At 46.5% G+C, this 14,682-nt stretch overlaps 1 protein-coding gene across 1 annotated transcript; it reads right to left on the bottom strand.

Moving 5' to 3' along the window:
- Window positions 1-3,804: 3,804 nt before the first annotated feature.
- Window positions 3,805-14,594, bottom strand: LOC138419257 (cationic amino acid transporter 3-like). The gene is made up of 12 exons (XM_069551879.1): window positions 14,506-14,594; window positions 9,439-9,838; window positions 8,693-8,851; window positions 6,742-6,913; window positions 6,409-6,521; window positions 6,040-6,253; window positions 5,731-5,870; window positions 5,528-5,630; window positions 5,148-5,347; window positions 4,783-4,949; window positions 4,403-4,511; window positions 3,805-4,236 (listed from the first exon to the last, which is right to left on the bottom strand). Exons 2-12 carry the CDS (start codon window positions 9,815-9,817, stop codon window positions 4,175-4,177), a joined length of 1,818 nt encoding a protein of 605 aa, XP_069407980.1. The 5' UTR covers window positions 9,818-9,838; window positions 14,506-14,594; the 3' UTR covers window positions 3,805-4,174.
- Between the last annotated feature and the right edge of the window lie 88 nt (window positions 14,595-14,682).

Raw genomic sequence — 14,682 nt, 5'->3', positions numbered from 1 at the left:
AGTCATGTCTGAGTCTTTGCGACTGCATGGACTGTAGCCTACCAGGCTCCTCTGTCCATGGGACTTTTCAGCAAAGAACACTGGAGTGGGTTGCCATTTTTTACTCCAGGGTATCTTCCCAACCCAGGGATCAAGTCCATATCTCTTGCATCTCCTGAATCGGCAGGTGGCTTCTTAGCCACTTGAGCCACCTGGAAAGCCAAAACATGGGCACAGACCATCAAAACAGAATTAAATGTAGTGATTGTCTCTTACAAAAACATTTTTTTTAATTGCGTTATAGTTGACTTACAATACTGTAAATTTTCTTAAAGCCAACAACGCAAGGTGGAATGAAGTAGCTTAAGCTGTTGTGGAGAGTTTAGACATTATCCATTACAACAATTAGCCTCTGAGAGACATAATGCCTCCACAGACAAACTTCAGTTCTGCTCATCAGTTTTGAAATATTTAGGTCATTTCATATCTAAGGAAAAATGTTGATTGATTCTGAAAGAATTAAGGGAACCCTGGCTTTCTCAGTTCCCAATCACTCGGGGGATTTCTAAGTCTAACCAGCTACAGAGAAAATGAGTACCCAGATGTCTCTGTGTTGTCCAACCTCTCTGCTGCTGGTGGTGCTAAGTCACTTCAGTCGTGTCTGACTCTGTGTGACCCCATAGACGTCAGCCCACCAGGCTCCTCCATCCTTGGGATTCTCCAGGCAAGAACACTGGAGTGGGTTGCCATTTCCTTCTCCAATGCATGAAAGTGAAAAGTGAAAAGTAAAAATGAAGTCACTCAGTCGTGTCTGACTCTTAGCGACCACATGGACTGCAGCCTACCAGGATGCTCTGTACATGGGGTTTTCCAGGCAAGAGTACTGGAGTGAGTTGCCATTGCCTTCTCCACCAACATTTCTATGAGCTATTAAATTCTACCCAACCAGACCCTACTGAATGACAGAGGGAGAAAAGGCTATCAATGCTTTAATATCTGCAGTAGCCCAGGCTCCAGCAGTAGGCCACCCTAACTACAAATTGCCATGTTTAATCATTGTGCATGAAGGTAGAATACTTGCCCTAGGTGTATTAACTCAGAAACATGGTGACTAGCATTGACTCATTGGCTATTCTAGCCCAGCAGTTAGATTTGTAACCAGTCGCTGGTTCAGCCGCTCGTCACTCAACAGACAATAAAGCAAGGAACAAGCTTCCACAGACAGGAATGATGCTTTATTCAGAAAAGCCAGCTATCTCAGGAGAAGGTGGGCTTGTGTCCATGCCAGTTCTGCTCAGCCATGACAATCTTCATATCCAACTCTTTGTGACCCCATGGACTATAGAGTCCATGGAATTCTCCAGGCCAGAATACTGGAGTGGGTAGCCTTTCCCTTCTCCAGGGGATCTTCCCAACCCAGGGATCAAACCCAGGTCTCCCACATTGCAGGTGGATTCTTTACCAGCTGAACCACAAAGGAATCTTTAAAGGGAAGATGATAATGCCTCAGTTAATCCTTTAGGCAGGAGGTCAGATTATCTGTCATTTCTCCATTGCTGCAAACCTGCTGACTTCTCCCTGTCTTCCCTGGGACACTATCTTACTTGGGAGATCCACCTGCAACTGGAGGTTCTCGCGCCCTTGTGGTCCACCCGCAAATTTACTAAGGGGAACCTAGGGGTAGAGAGTCAGTCATTCTTTAACTACAAAATTCTTAATTCTTACTCCTTATAAGCCAGGAATCAGCAGGTTAGGTGAGGTGTTGTGCATAATTAGAAAACCGGAAAGTTAAATGTTGCCTCATGATCTCATCCTTATGATTAAGGTCTAAGGAAAATAGGGATGAGCAAACAGAAATGGGCAAAGGAGTGGCTTACAGTAGGTATATTAGCATTTTTTAAGACAGGATTCTAAGCACACTGACTAGACTGCATTGTAATATAAGCATAACCTTTATGTGCACTGGGAAACCAAAAAAAAAAAAAATGTGATTTTCTTTTATGTCAACTCTGTAGAACCAAATCAGTAATATCTCCAAGGCTTCCCTGGTAGCTCAGATGGTAAAGAATCCACTTGCAATTCAGGAGACCAGGTTCTATCTCTGGGTCAAGAAGATCCCCTGGAGGAGGGCATGGCAACCCACTCAAGTATTCTTGCCTGCAGAATCCCATGAACAGAGGAGCCTGGCGGACTGCAGTCCATGGGACCGCAGAGAGTTGGACACAGCTGAGAGACTAAACTTTAACATACGAACTCTCCACTTTGGGTCATATCATTTAATTGTTACAGAAAGAGCATCATTTTGTTTCCTGGAGAATTATCCACATTCTGGTTTGGCTGATTTTGGAGGTGGGGGGGGGGGGCCTCGCTGTGAGGCATGTGGGTTCCCCAACCAAGGATTCAATCTCTGCTCCCTTGCAATGAGGAAGTCCCTGGGTGACTAAGTTTTCAGCTGAAATGTGAATCTATCCCTAATGTTTTCTCTGAGCTCCTAGGTGATCTAGAGTGCAGGCACTCAATGCTTAGTCACTCAGTTGTGTCCAACTCTTTGCAACCCCATGGCCTATAGCCCACCAGGCTCCTCTGTCCATGAGATTCTCCAGGCAAGAATACTGGAGTGGGTTGCCAAGCCCTCCTCCAGGAGATCTTCCTGATACAGGAATTGAAACTGGGTCTCTTGCATTGCAGGCAGATTCTTGACCATTGGGCCACCTGGAAAGCAATTGATGTAGAGACTTGATTAATTCTGAGTCAACTTTTCATCAGGACTGTTGTATGGGCAGTGTTCTGGATTTCCTATCACAGTACTTTGGGTATCACGTGATATCTGCCTTTCCCGCAATCAGTAAGGGATCAACAACAATCAGGTGATGTCAACTTTTCCATCAAAGTTTCACCTGACAGTCTCATTCTCCATTCATTGCTTCCTAAGTGAGTAATTTCAATAGAACTTGCAAGGTAGTGACTTTCCTAATTCTATTCATTTTCCTCCATCTTTGTTTAAATTCAGCTAGTAACTTGTACTTGGTTTCTTGACCTCCATATCTCCTTTACTCCACTTAAGTTGTTCCCACAAACAATCCTCTGCCCCATTATTACCAACTTCTTGCATGTCCATAATCTCAATTTCAAGCATTCTGTTCTGCAGCAGAAACTTTCTGTCCTGTCTTTCGAGGTTTTAGTTCAACCCTACTAGAACCATTTATCAACCAACCATTACATACGACCCCTTCCCCCCACTTCTGACAATGCAGGAAGTTTTCTTTCCCAATTAAGACGTTTTCTTCATCAGCACTACTGTGTGACTCGAGGACTCTGGGATAGAAAAGTAAAGAAAACCAACCATTTACACTATGTTACACTTTGTCTCAACAAAGCTTGGAGAAAATATCAAAATGATCACTTCTCTTTATCATTATGAAATGATCAACTTTATCTATTGCTATTCTTTTGATCAAAATCTAATTTGTCTGATAGCAATATGGCTACCCTAGTTTCTATTGTTAGTATTTGCACAAAATATCTGTTCCCTTTCTTTTACTTCTAGCCTATTCATGGGCTAATATTTACGTGTAACTCTTTTTAAAAATAGTATTTGTTTCTTTATTTGGCTGTGCTGGGTCTTAGTTGTGGCCTGTGGAATCTTAGTTCCCTGACCAAGGCTCAAACCCATGCCCCCTGCATTGGGAGCCCAGAGTCTTGACCACTAGACCATCAGAGAAGCTCCTAAAAGTATAACTCTTGACATAATACATAGTTACCTGAGTTTCTTTCCCATGGGGCAATCTCTAGTTCTTATTGGAAATAAGTACAAGAAGGTGCTTCTTATGTGCAGGCTCATATTTTATTTCTTCCTCTATTTGTTAGTTACATCATAGTACTTTCTTTGTAAAGATTCATCTTACTACATACTTATGAAGCATGCAATTTTCTGTATGCATATTTAGCTTTAAAACATTTACTTAAAAATTATACAATAGTAAAGTCATTGTGTCCATTGGCAATAAATACTAAATATTTATACTAAATACTAAATACTTTCCACCTTCACAGTCCATAGAGGCTCAAAGTGTGCCTTGAATTAGCAGATACCTCCAGTGTATGGAGGGGTCCACACAGCATCTATTTCCTTTGGCTAAGATGCTTCATCACTAGGGGTGTTTTAATCCGGAGTCTGGGAGCTGGAGGCTGGTGTCTATGGCTCATTGTTCTCCTCCAAGCTGTGTCGGATCCCATATCCAAAGTATATGGCAAATCCTAGTAGGAAAATGAGACAATAAGAAGAAAAACAGAGCCTCTCCTGACTTATGAATGCCCAGTAAGCCTCCTATTATGGCATATGACACAGTTTAGGGAAGAGGTGGTTAGAAGAGGATTGAGTTCAGTCACTCAAGAAGCCTCTTCACCTCAGACAGTCACTCACCAATGGCATTCCAGATGCCAAAGAGGGTCCAGGTCCAAGTGCTCATCTGCATCATCAGATAAACGTTCACAAAGATGCTGACCAGTGGGAGGACAGGCAGAGCAGGGACCTTCAGGCAGAGTCAGCTCATCCCTGGACACAGCCCAGACGTCGGAAAGGGAGACCCTTTCCCACATGGGCGAGACAAGTTCAGTCCAATTCAGGCTTTGCGTTCCATGCCTATTGAGCCTGGTTTGTAAGCACTGAGTGTGGATCAGGGAAGAGTCCATTGGTTTCAGCCACTCCCCTTTTTTCTTGGTCCAGCAAAGGATGTTTAGATGTCAAAGCACACAGACTTTATTCGCTCAAGGTGGATACTTTGGGCACATAAGGTCACATACCCTGAATGTAAGAGGTCTGGGGCTCTGGGGCTGCCTCCAGATGATGGCCGTCACCCCAGTGACGAGCAGCAGCAGCAGCACAGCCACTGTTGTGAGCACGGGGTCTCCAGAGAACACACGTCTGGGCCACTGGGCCAAGACCAGGCTCAGGATGCTCAGCAGGAGAACTGCAAGGGTCAAGGAGGAGGAGAACAGGCTGGACCCAGGAGACAAAGATGTCAGGACCTCTGGTCACACCCCTCCCTGAAACCACCAGCATCAGGAAGGGCCATCATATCTCCCAGACCCCTTAACTGATAAAATACACACTCTCACTCCATCCTGTCAATTTCAGAACATGAATAAAGGGAAACCCCACTGCTCACCAAGCAGGAAGGCACATCCATAGACAATCTGGGCAGATTTCTGGGTGGGGGTGGTGCTGGTAGGGAACCACAGGCTCTTTAGAATGTTTGAGGTTCCTGCTTCCGCTACAGAGTCCAAAGGACTTCCTACAGGTACAAGCTCCGTCTCAGTTTCTTCTTCCGTTTTCTCACTCTTACTTAAATTCTGATCTGGCTGGTACCTGAGTTAGAGGTTTAAAGGCAATATTAACAGCAGCCACTATTCACAGAACACCAGATTGTCTATTCCACTTCTTTCTTCTCTTGAACAATCAGAAGGCATAATGAGACACAGACCAGGATGACCTCCCCATTATCCCCATGACCCCAAGCCCCCCAGTCAAGGTGTAGCGGGGTCTCACCTGAGAACAAGGACCGAGAAGGACACCATGGAGTAAGCAAGCAGGGACGCAGCTGCCATGAGGTTTGCAATGTGGCTGAACTCAAAGAGTAGTGCCATGATCCCTAGAATGGGGGAGCAAAAACGGTGGGGTGGGATTAAGAAACCACTGGGACTGCACATAAGGGAAATGGATCAAGGAAGGAGCGAGCTTTGCTTATTCACCTGCAAGGCTTCCAGAAGACATGATGGCCACGACGGGGATTTTTCTGTGACCACAGACCCGGGCAAGTCCCCGGAAAAGGAGCCCGTCCTCTGCCATTGCACGGATTAACCGAGACATGGGGAACATGTCACCCAGGAGGCTGGGAGAGAAAGTGGAGACACGTGTGAGGACGTGGAGAAGCAGGGGAGACCAGGGCATGTGCTCCCTAGTCTACACGGAGCAAGATGCCTTTCCCTCTTGTGTCTCAGTCCCACGGGCTGGGGTGCATGAGCATCTGACAGTAGACGGGGAGAAACCCGGACACTGACCTGGATGTAAGAGCACAGAGGACGCCAACAGCCACCACATATCTGGCAGGGCCCCAGCCAACATGGAGAAAAGCCTCGGGCAAGGGGCTGTGGTGATGAATCTTGTAGTAGGGCACCATGAGGGTGGGCACTGCTGAGACAGCAAAATACGCCAAAAAGCACATGAGGAGTGAGATCAGGGAGATGGATCGCTGAGGCTTTAGGTCTCTTCTGCCTGCAAAAGGGGTGGAAGCAGCAGGTCAGGAAAACGCCATGGGGTGAAAGCACAGAATTGCCTAAAGCAGGCTAACCTTCTCCCAACCTCTGTGCCCAAACTCTGTGCTCAAACTCTGTCCAAACCCCCCATGGGACACACGGTGACCACATTGCCTCTAGCAGCAATGGCAGCAAAACCAACAAATGCGTAGAAACACGTAGCTGCTCCTCGGAGAACCCCCTCAAAGTCAAAAGGCACAAACCCTCCAGCACCTGGAGGGCCCAAGCTGTGGTGGGAGAAGGAGCAAGAAAGATCGTGGGTGAGGTGGGTTCAGCCATCACTTCTGGACTCTTCCCTCAATACCACAAACTCTGGAAACCCACCATCTGGATCCACCAGCCTGGGTCTGTTTAGTCCCCACCAAATTCTCAGCTCTGACTCCCCTACACACACACACACACACACACACACACAGACATTAATATGACCAAGGGTCCGCTCATAACCTATATGAGAATACAGCTGCGGCCAATGCGTAGTCCTGTTCTGTGAGCTTCCAGTTGTGCAGGTCTCCATTAATGAAGCCAGAGACGATGATGAAGCTGAGAACCAAAAGGTTGATGACTGTGAACACTCTGTAAACCCAGGCTGACTCAGGAACTCCCAGAGCGAGTAGTACTGCAGGAGAGATGGAATATGAGACACGCGCAGTAACTAAGTCCATAGAGCCAGGGAGCAGCCTGGGGGCTGGGGGCTGTGGGGGTGGGGTGGATGGACCGTGATGCTCAGTGGATACAGGGTGCCCTTCAAGGAAGATGAACATGTTTGAAACTCGATGCAGGTGATGGCTGGACAACATTGTAAATGTACTAGCACCCCTGAATTGTACCCATAAGATAGTTTGTCATAATTAGAAAAATTTTTTATTTTATTTCTATTTGGCTGGGCTGAGTCTTCGCTGTGGCATAACAGAGTCTTTAGGTGTGGCATGCGAACTCTTAGTTGCATCAGTGGGATCGTAGTTCCCTGACCAGGGGTGGAACCTTAGTCCCCTGCGAGGGGAGCAAGGAGTCTTGGCCATGGGACCACCAGGAAGGTCCTAATAGTTCATTTCTTATTGTGGCGATCATCTCACATAGGCAGGTCTATCAGGTCATCACTGTGGGATTTCCCTGGTGGTCCGGTGGTTGGGAGTCTGCTGGCCAGTGCAGGGGACAAGAGTTCCATCCCTGGTCCAGGGACATTCCACGTGCCAAAGAAAACTAAGCCCATGTGCTGTAACTACTGAGCCCGAGCTCTAGAACCCGTGCTCTGCAACATTAGAAGCCTCGCAAAAGGAAGCCTCTGATTCACAGCAAAGAATAACCCATACTCTCTGCAACTAGAGAAAACCTGTGAGCAGCAACAAAGATCTAGTACAGCCAAAAAAAAAAAATCACATTGCACACCTCAAACTTACTGTGCTGTATATCAGTTATATCTCAGTAAAGCTGAGGAAAATAGCAAAATGATAAATTTATGCTTTATGAATTTCCTCTGGAAAAAAAAAAAACAACTTTGGTCTCAGTACCAAGACTAAAATATGTCAGTCTAAGTAAATGATTTTCACCTGGGATTAAATTTTATTCCCCAAACATTTGGCATGGTCTGGAGACATTCCAATTGTCAGAATTGGGGGAGTGGATTTCACTGGTATCTAGTAAGCAAAGGTCGGGGGTGGCACTCAGCATCCAACAGTGATTTTTTAAAACATCCTGAAATCACAGAACAGCCCCCCTACCAAGGAAGGAACCGGCTGTAATTGTCAAGAGAGCCAAGAGTGGGAAACAACCCCCCAGATCTTGCTTTCCTGCCTCTCATAGCACAGACAGCCCTTCCAGTCCTAATCCCCACCCCCAAGTCTTTCCCAACCTCAGCTCCTCTCCACGCCCTCCTCAGTCCATCTTTTTTTAAAAAAAATATTTTATTTAGTTAGTAATTTGGCTGAGTTGGGTCTTAGCTGTGGGATCCTTTGTTGTGACCCAAACAGCAAAGTTTGGGAATCAGTGGATAAAGAATCCGCCTGCAGTGCAGGAAACACAGGAGACATGGGTTCACTTCCCAGGTCAGGAAGATCCTCTGGAGAAGGAAATGGCAACCCACTCCAGCGTTCCTGCCTGGAGAGCCCCACGGACAAAGAAGCCTATTGGGCTATAGCCCAAAGTGTCAGACATGACTGAGCAACCATACACACACACACACACACACACACACACACACACACACACACACAGACACAGAGATTCTCCAGTTGTAGTGTGCAGGCTAAGGACTTGGGCTTAGTTGTTCTGCGGCACATGGGATCCTAATTCCCTGACCAGGGATCGAACTGCGTCCCCACATTGCAAGGCGGATTCTTAACCACTGGGCCACCAGGGGAGTCCCCGCATCCCATCTCATATCTGACCCCTGACTCACCCGCAAGCAGCAGCACCAGGCCCAATGCGAAAAAGTCTGCATATGTGGCCAGTAAGTAGGGCACACGCAGAGGGAAAGTTCCCTCCAATGCCTGGGAGACGTTGTCCCCAGTGAGGCTGTCAAAGGCGTACCTCCAGGCGCGGGCTGTACACGCAGTGGCTGCAGCAGCAGAAGAATGAACGTTCACAGACAAAATTGAACACCTAGTAAGTGCCAACGGACGTATTTTGGAGGGAAAAATAGACAAAACATATAAGCTCAAAGATTTTTTTCATGGGGTATCGAGAGCAGACTGGGATAATTCACAAAATAGGTCCACTATTTAATATGTTAGGAGGAGATCAGTGTTTCACAAGGAAAGAAAACAAGGAAGTTGGACGAGGAGGGCTAAAAGTGGAAGGATGAAATTTTAAATCAAGTGGCAACCCCCCCCAAAAAAAAATCACTCAGAGGCAACAGCTGAGCAAAGACTCCAATACAATGAGGTGATGAGCCTGTGGGACACGCCTCCCTCCCACCCGTGCCCAGTTTCCTTTCCTTCTCTTTCTCAGTCCAATTATTTAAGGAAAGCAGGAGAGAGCTGACTAGAATGAAGTTGTGGGGTTTTCCAGCCACGGTTACCCATTTCCCACCTCAAGTCAGGTAACAAAGTGCCCATGAATGAGACCACAATCCCATCGCCCAGTTTCCTGACCTTAGCCCCCACACCTTTCCCCCACACCTGTCGCCTGGTCCCATCACCTCACCAATTAAAAATAACAGTATGATGTTCCAGCCAACAACGAAGGCCCAGAGCTGTCCCATCGTGACGTAGCTGCAGACATACGCAGAAGAGGAGCGTGGTACCCGTGCATCAAACTCCACATAGCAGAGCCTCGACAGCAGAGAAGACAGGCCGGCCACCAAGAAGCAGACGACAATCGCTGGTTCAGCTACGTACTTGGCCACTGCACCAAACACGATATACAGGCCGGCTCCCAGGTTCCTGCCCACACCCAAGAACACCAGCTCTGTGGCGCTCAGCTGAATCTTGAGACCGTCAGACTCCTTTATGGTGTCTGCCCCTCGCCTGTGGACCAGCTTCTGACCAAACTGGTGAACATACTGACGCACCATCCTAGACATAGTTGAGGATGCTATGATCTGCTGAGAAAACAAAACACAGAGTCATCAAGACTGCGTATCCGTCCTTGACCCTAGGAGTTAAAATCCATGAAGTATTGGAGTGATGAGGGGCAGGTGGTAAAAAGACACATTGGGTAAGTGCTCCATCTCTGAGCTTTGGTTTCTTCAAACACAAAGAAACCTCTTAATGTGTTTCAAAATTACTAGAAAGATTGTTTAAAGAGAAGTGATGGGGAGCAGAATGCTGCTGCTGCTGCTAAGTCACTTCAGTCGTGTCTGACTCTGTGCAGCCCATCCGGCTCCCCCGTCCCTGGGATTCTCCAGGCAAGAACACTGGAGTGGGTTGCCATTTCCTTCTCCAATGCATGAAAGTGATAAGTGAAAACGAAGTTGCTCAGTTGTGTCCGACTCTTAGCAACCCCATGAACGGCAGCCTACCAGGCTCCTCCATCCATGGGATTTTCCAGGCAAGAGTACTGGAGTGGGGTGCCATTGCCTTCTCCAGGGGAGCAGAATACATCTTCTCAAATGTACCCCTTTGATGGGTTGACTGTTTTGAGCCGAAGGCAGTGAAGACCCAGTAGACTCAGGAGAAGCTCCTTGCCACTCCCATAACTGCTCAAAATAAGGTAATCAGCTAGTGAAGAATCCGCCTGCAATGTGAGAGGCCTGGGTTTGATCCCTGGGTTGGGAAGATCCCCTGGAGAAGGGAAAGGCTACCAACTCCAGTATTCCTGCCTGGAGAATTCCATGGACTCTATAGTCCATGGGGTCGCAAAGAGTCGGACACGACTTAGCGATTTTCACAAGGGACCTACACCAGGAAGAGAGCTATCACCAAAGACAACTGTTTCTTTCTAAAAGGATTGCCTGCCTGGAGTGGCAGACATTTGTATACCAAGCACTTGAGCTCTTTTGTTGCTGTCATTCAGCCGCTCAGTCATGTCCGACTCTTTGTGACCCCATGAACTGCAGCACACCAGGCTCCTCTGCCCTTCACTATCACTCAGAGTTTGCTCAAATTCACATTCATTGAGTCGAAGCTGCTATCCAGCCATCTCATCCTCTGTCATCCCCTTGTCCTCCTGCCCTCAATCTTTCCCAGCATCAGAGTCTTTTCCAATGAGTCAGTTCTTCGCATCAGGTGGCCAAAGTATTGGAGCTTCAGCTTCATCATCAGTCCTTCCAATGAATATTCAGGGTGGATTTCTTTTAGGATTGACTGGTTTGATCTCCCTGCCATCCAAGGGACTCACAAGGGTCTTCCAAGCATTTTTTCTTCCTATCTTCCTGTGGGTTCTCTTCCTCCCATTTGAAGCCCCAGATCCCTACTCCTTTCTCCTTAGCTCAAGAGAAGATATGAGTCTCAATTGTTTGAGTGTCTTGAGCCTCAGAATTTCTATGGGGCTCCCCTATGAAGCAAATTGAATCTCCTAATCTGTCTTTTTTTTTTTTTTTTTGGCTGCACTGGGTCTTAGTTGCAGCATGCAAGATCTTTCGTTGAGGCAGGTGAACTCAGTTGCAGCATACAGGGTCTAGTTCCCCAACCAGGAATCGAACCCAGGCTCCCTGCAATGTGGGCACAGAGTCTTAGCCACTGGATCACCAGGGAAGTGCCTGTTTGCCTGCCTTATGTCAGTTTAATTATTAAACCAGCCAAAGAGCTTAGCAAAGGAAATTTCTGTCCCTACAGAAGCAAAACCTTTCGGCACAGTGCCTGATTCAAAGTATCTGCTTAATGGGTGTGATCTGAGTGGATAAGAATGATGATTTCTTGGTTTTAACAAAATCAACCATTTCTGCCATTTCAAATCCAGCTCTGCTATTTATTAGCTAGCTGCTATTGCACATGCTAAATACAAACTTTGTCCTGCTTTTCTCTCTACCACTGGGAAAACTGTCCTTATGATCATCATTTCCTTGTGTCTTAGATAGGGATGAAGTGACTAAGGGGCTTGGTGATCAGAAATCATAGACTCCACCTGTTTCCATGATGAAGATCATAAAACCTGGTAGCTTCCTGTTCTGTTGCCTGAAGAGTGACATGGAACAGGGACTCTGCTTTGGGGGAGAAGGAGATGGAATTTGTAGGGAGGGACAGACTCAAGCCCAGCTCAGTCAAAGCATCACAGCAGAGTGGCCTCCCAACTAACTGCCTGGAGGGATGAGGGACTAACCTTTACTCTGAATCAGGAATGACAGGACTGTTTCCGGCTGCTTTGGGGCATGAAATGTCCCTTCACTACACTGTTCTGCAGGGCTAGGCTGACCCAGTGACCACAAGTCACCATCAGGGAGCTTCCGCCCCTGATACTCTGAAGTCCAAGTTTAACATTTTGATTCAGAGCAAGCATTCAAAGAGCCAGGACATTCTGTCTGTGATCCAAAAATCTGCAAGCAATAAATGCTGGAGAGGGTGTGGAGAAAAGGGAACCCTCCTACACTGTTGGTGGGAATGCAAACTAGTACAGCCACTATGGAGAACAGTGTGGAGATTCTTTAAAAAATTGCAAATAGAACTACCTTATGACCCAGCAATCCCACTGTTGGGCATACACACCAAGGAAACCAGAATTGAAAGAGACACGTGTACCCCAATGTTCATCGCAGCACTGTTTATAATAGCCAGGACATGGAAACAACCTAGATGTCCATCAGCAGATGAATGGATAAGAAAGCTGTGGTACATATACACAATGGAGTATTACTCAGCCATTAAAAAGAATACATCTGAATCAGTTCTGATGAGATGGATGAAACTGGAGCCGATTATACAGAGTGAAGTAAGTCAGAAAGAAAAACACCAATACAGTATACTAACACATATATATGGAATTTAGAAAGATGGCAATGACGACCCTGTATGCAAGACAGGAAAAAAGACACAGATGTGTATAACGGACTTTTGGACTCAGAGGGAGAGGGAGAGGGTGGGATGATTTGGGAGAATGGCATTGTAACATGTATACTATCATGTAAGAATCGAATCGCCAGTCTATGTCCAACGCAGGACACAGCATGCTTGGGGCTGGCGCACAGTGATGACCCAGAGAGATGTTATGGGGAGGGAGGTGGGAGGGGGGTTCATGTGTGGGAACGCATGTACACCCGTGGTGGATTCATGTCAATGTATGGAAAAACCAATACAGTATTGTAAAGTAAAATAAAGTAAAAATAAAAATTAAAAAAAAATAAAAACAAAGAGCCAGGACATTCTGATTAGAATCTTGGCTCCTCGAACACTACTGTGCCTTTGAACAAGCCATACACTTCTCTGGACCTGTGCAGAGAAGGTCTTCTTGCTCAAATGCTGCTGACAAACCCCTGTGCACCGTGAGTAGGAATGTAAAAAAAACTAAAAATGGAATTACCACATGATCCAGCAATTCCACTGCTGGCTGTACACCCAAAAGAACTGAAAATAGGATCTCAAAGAGACACTTGTACACCTATATTCATAGCAGCATTAATCACAATAGTTGAACATTGGAAGCAACCCGGATGTCCATCCTCAAAGAAATGGATACACGTGATGAGGTCTATACATGCACTGAAATATTATTCAGCCTTGAAAACACTGACATTTCTGATACACGCTACAACATGGAGGAAACTTGAAAACATTATGCTAAGTGACATAGTACAAATATCGTATGATTCTAGTTCTATGAAGTACTGAAAGCAGTCAAAATCATAGAGGCCGAAAGTAGAATGGTGGGAACTTGCCTGGTGGTCCAGTGGTTAAGATGGCCTTGCAGTGCAGGGGAGACTGGTCAATTCCTGGTCTGGGAACTAAGACCCCACATGCTGTGGGGCGGCTGAGCCTGCAGACCACAACTACTGAGGCCCGTGTGCTCTGGAGCCCTCAAGACACGACTACAGAGTCCTTGCGTCACAACGAAAGATCCCCCATGAGGCAACTAAGACCAGGAGCAGCCATGTAAACACATCAACAATAAAGAAAGCAGAATGGTGGTTCAGTAGAGGGAATAAATAGAAGTCATTATAAAATAAATAAATAGGAGTTATTATAAAATGGAGACCCAGTTTCAGTTTTACAAGGTGAAAAGAGTTCTGGAGATCAGAACTCTTACAATGTACATAACACCTAACATTACTGAACTGTACACTTAAAAATGGTCAAAATGGTAAATTCTCTGTTATGTGTATTTTGCCACCATTTAAAAAATTGCCACTAATGGTGAATAATATAGTCAGCTTCACAGAGTTGCTGGGTGTAGCAAACCCAAAAGTAATATACTATAAATCACCATACAGTTGCCCCTCACAAATACCCAACTCCACGAAGCTCAAGTTCCTTACAGTTGCCCCCATATCTTCAGATGAGGCGCCCACAGACACGGAGGGCAGACGGTATGTAGAAGACTGAAATCGGGGGTCCACCCGTCCATTCACTGTATGAGGGTAATTATTAATATGGTTTGTACATAAGTCAAAAAAATAGGCTTAGATCATCAGGACACAGGTCCAATTATCCTCCATCCCACACACACACACCTTTTTTTCACACACACTCCCAGCTCCCAGCTCTTGCTTTCATTGGAAAACGGGTCAGTCAGGGGCCAGGCTGAACCCCCCACCCTACATTCTGGGATTGCAGGGGTCTCTTTGGGAGGATGTGAACTCAGCGCCCAGTCTCCCACAGAAGAGGGTGACCCCAGACTTACTGGATCCTTGGAGCAGAGCCTGGAGCACTGGGTCAGTCAGGGAGGCTGAGGTTAAGCCATGCGGGGCTGGAGTGAGACATCTCCAAGAACCGAACCAGAGAGTCCTGAGCACAGCAGACAGTCCTCACCCCTGGGTTGTTGGGGTGGAGATGGAGCTGGGCGGGCAGGGAGCATCTG

The sequence above is a fragment of the Ovis canadensis genome, chromosome 14, assembly GCF_042477335.2.
Source record: "Ovis canadensis isolate MfBH-ARS-UI-01 breed Bighorn chromosome 14, ARS-UI_OviCan_v2, whole genome shotgun sequence".
Classification (NCBI taxonomy): Eukaryota; Metazoa; Chordata; class Mammalia; order Artiodactyla; family Bovidae; genus Ovis; species Ovis canadensis.
The sequence above is the reverse complement of the archived record's forward strand: the minus strand, read 5'-3'. Positions and strand labels throughout refer to the sequence as shown.

Bases quoted from the DNA above. Each gene is read 5' to 3' on its own strand.
- LOC138419257 (XM_069551879.1), bottom strand. From the start codon at position 9,817: ATGTCTAGGATGGTGCGTCAGTATGTTCACCAGTTTGGTCAGAAGCTG. The intron at 6,914-8,692 runs GTGAGTCAGGGG...TCTCTCCTGCAG, and splicing joins CCTGGTGCTGCTGCTTGCGG to TACTACTCGCTCTGGGAGTT. The intron at 6,254-6,408 runs GCAATGTGGTCA...CCCCTTTTGCAG, and splicing joins TGCTGCCATTGCTGCTAGAG to GCAGAAGAGACCTAAAGCCT.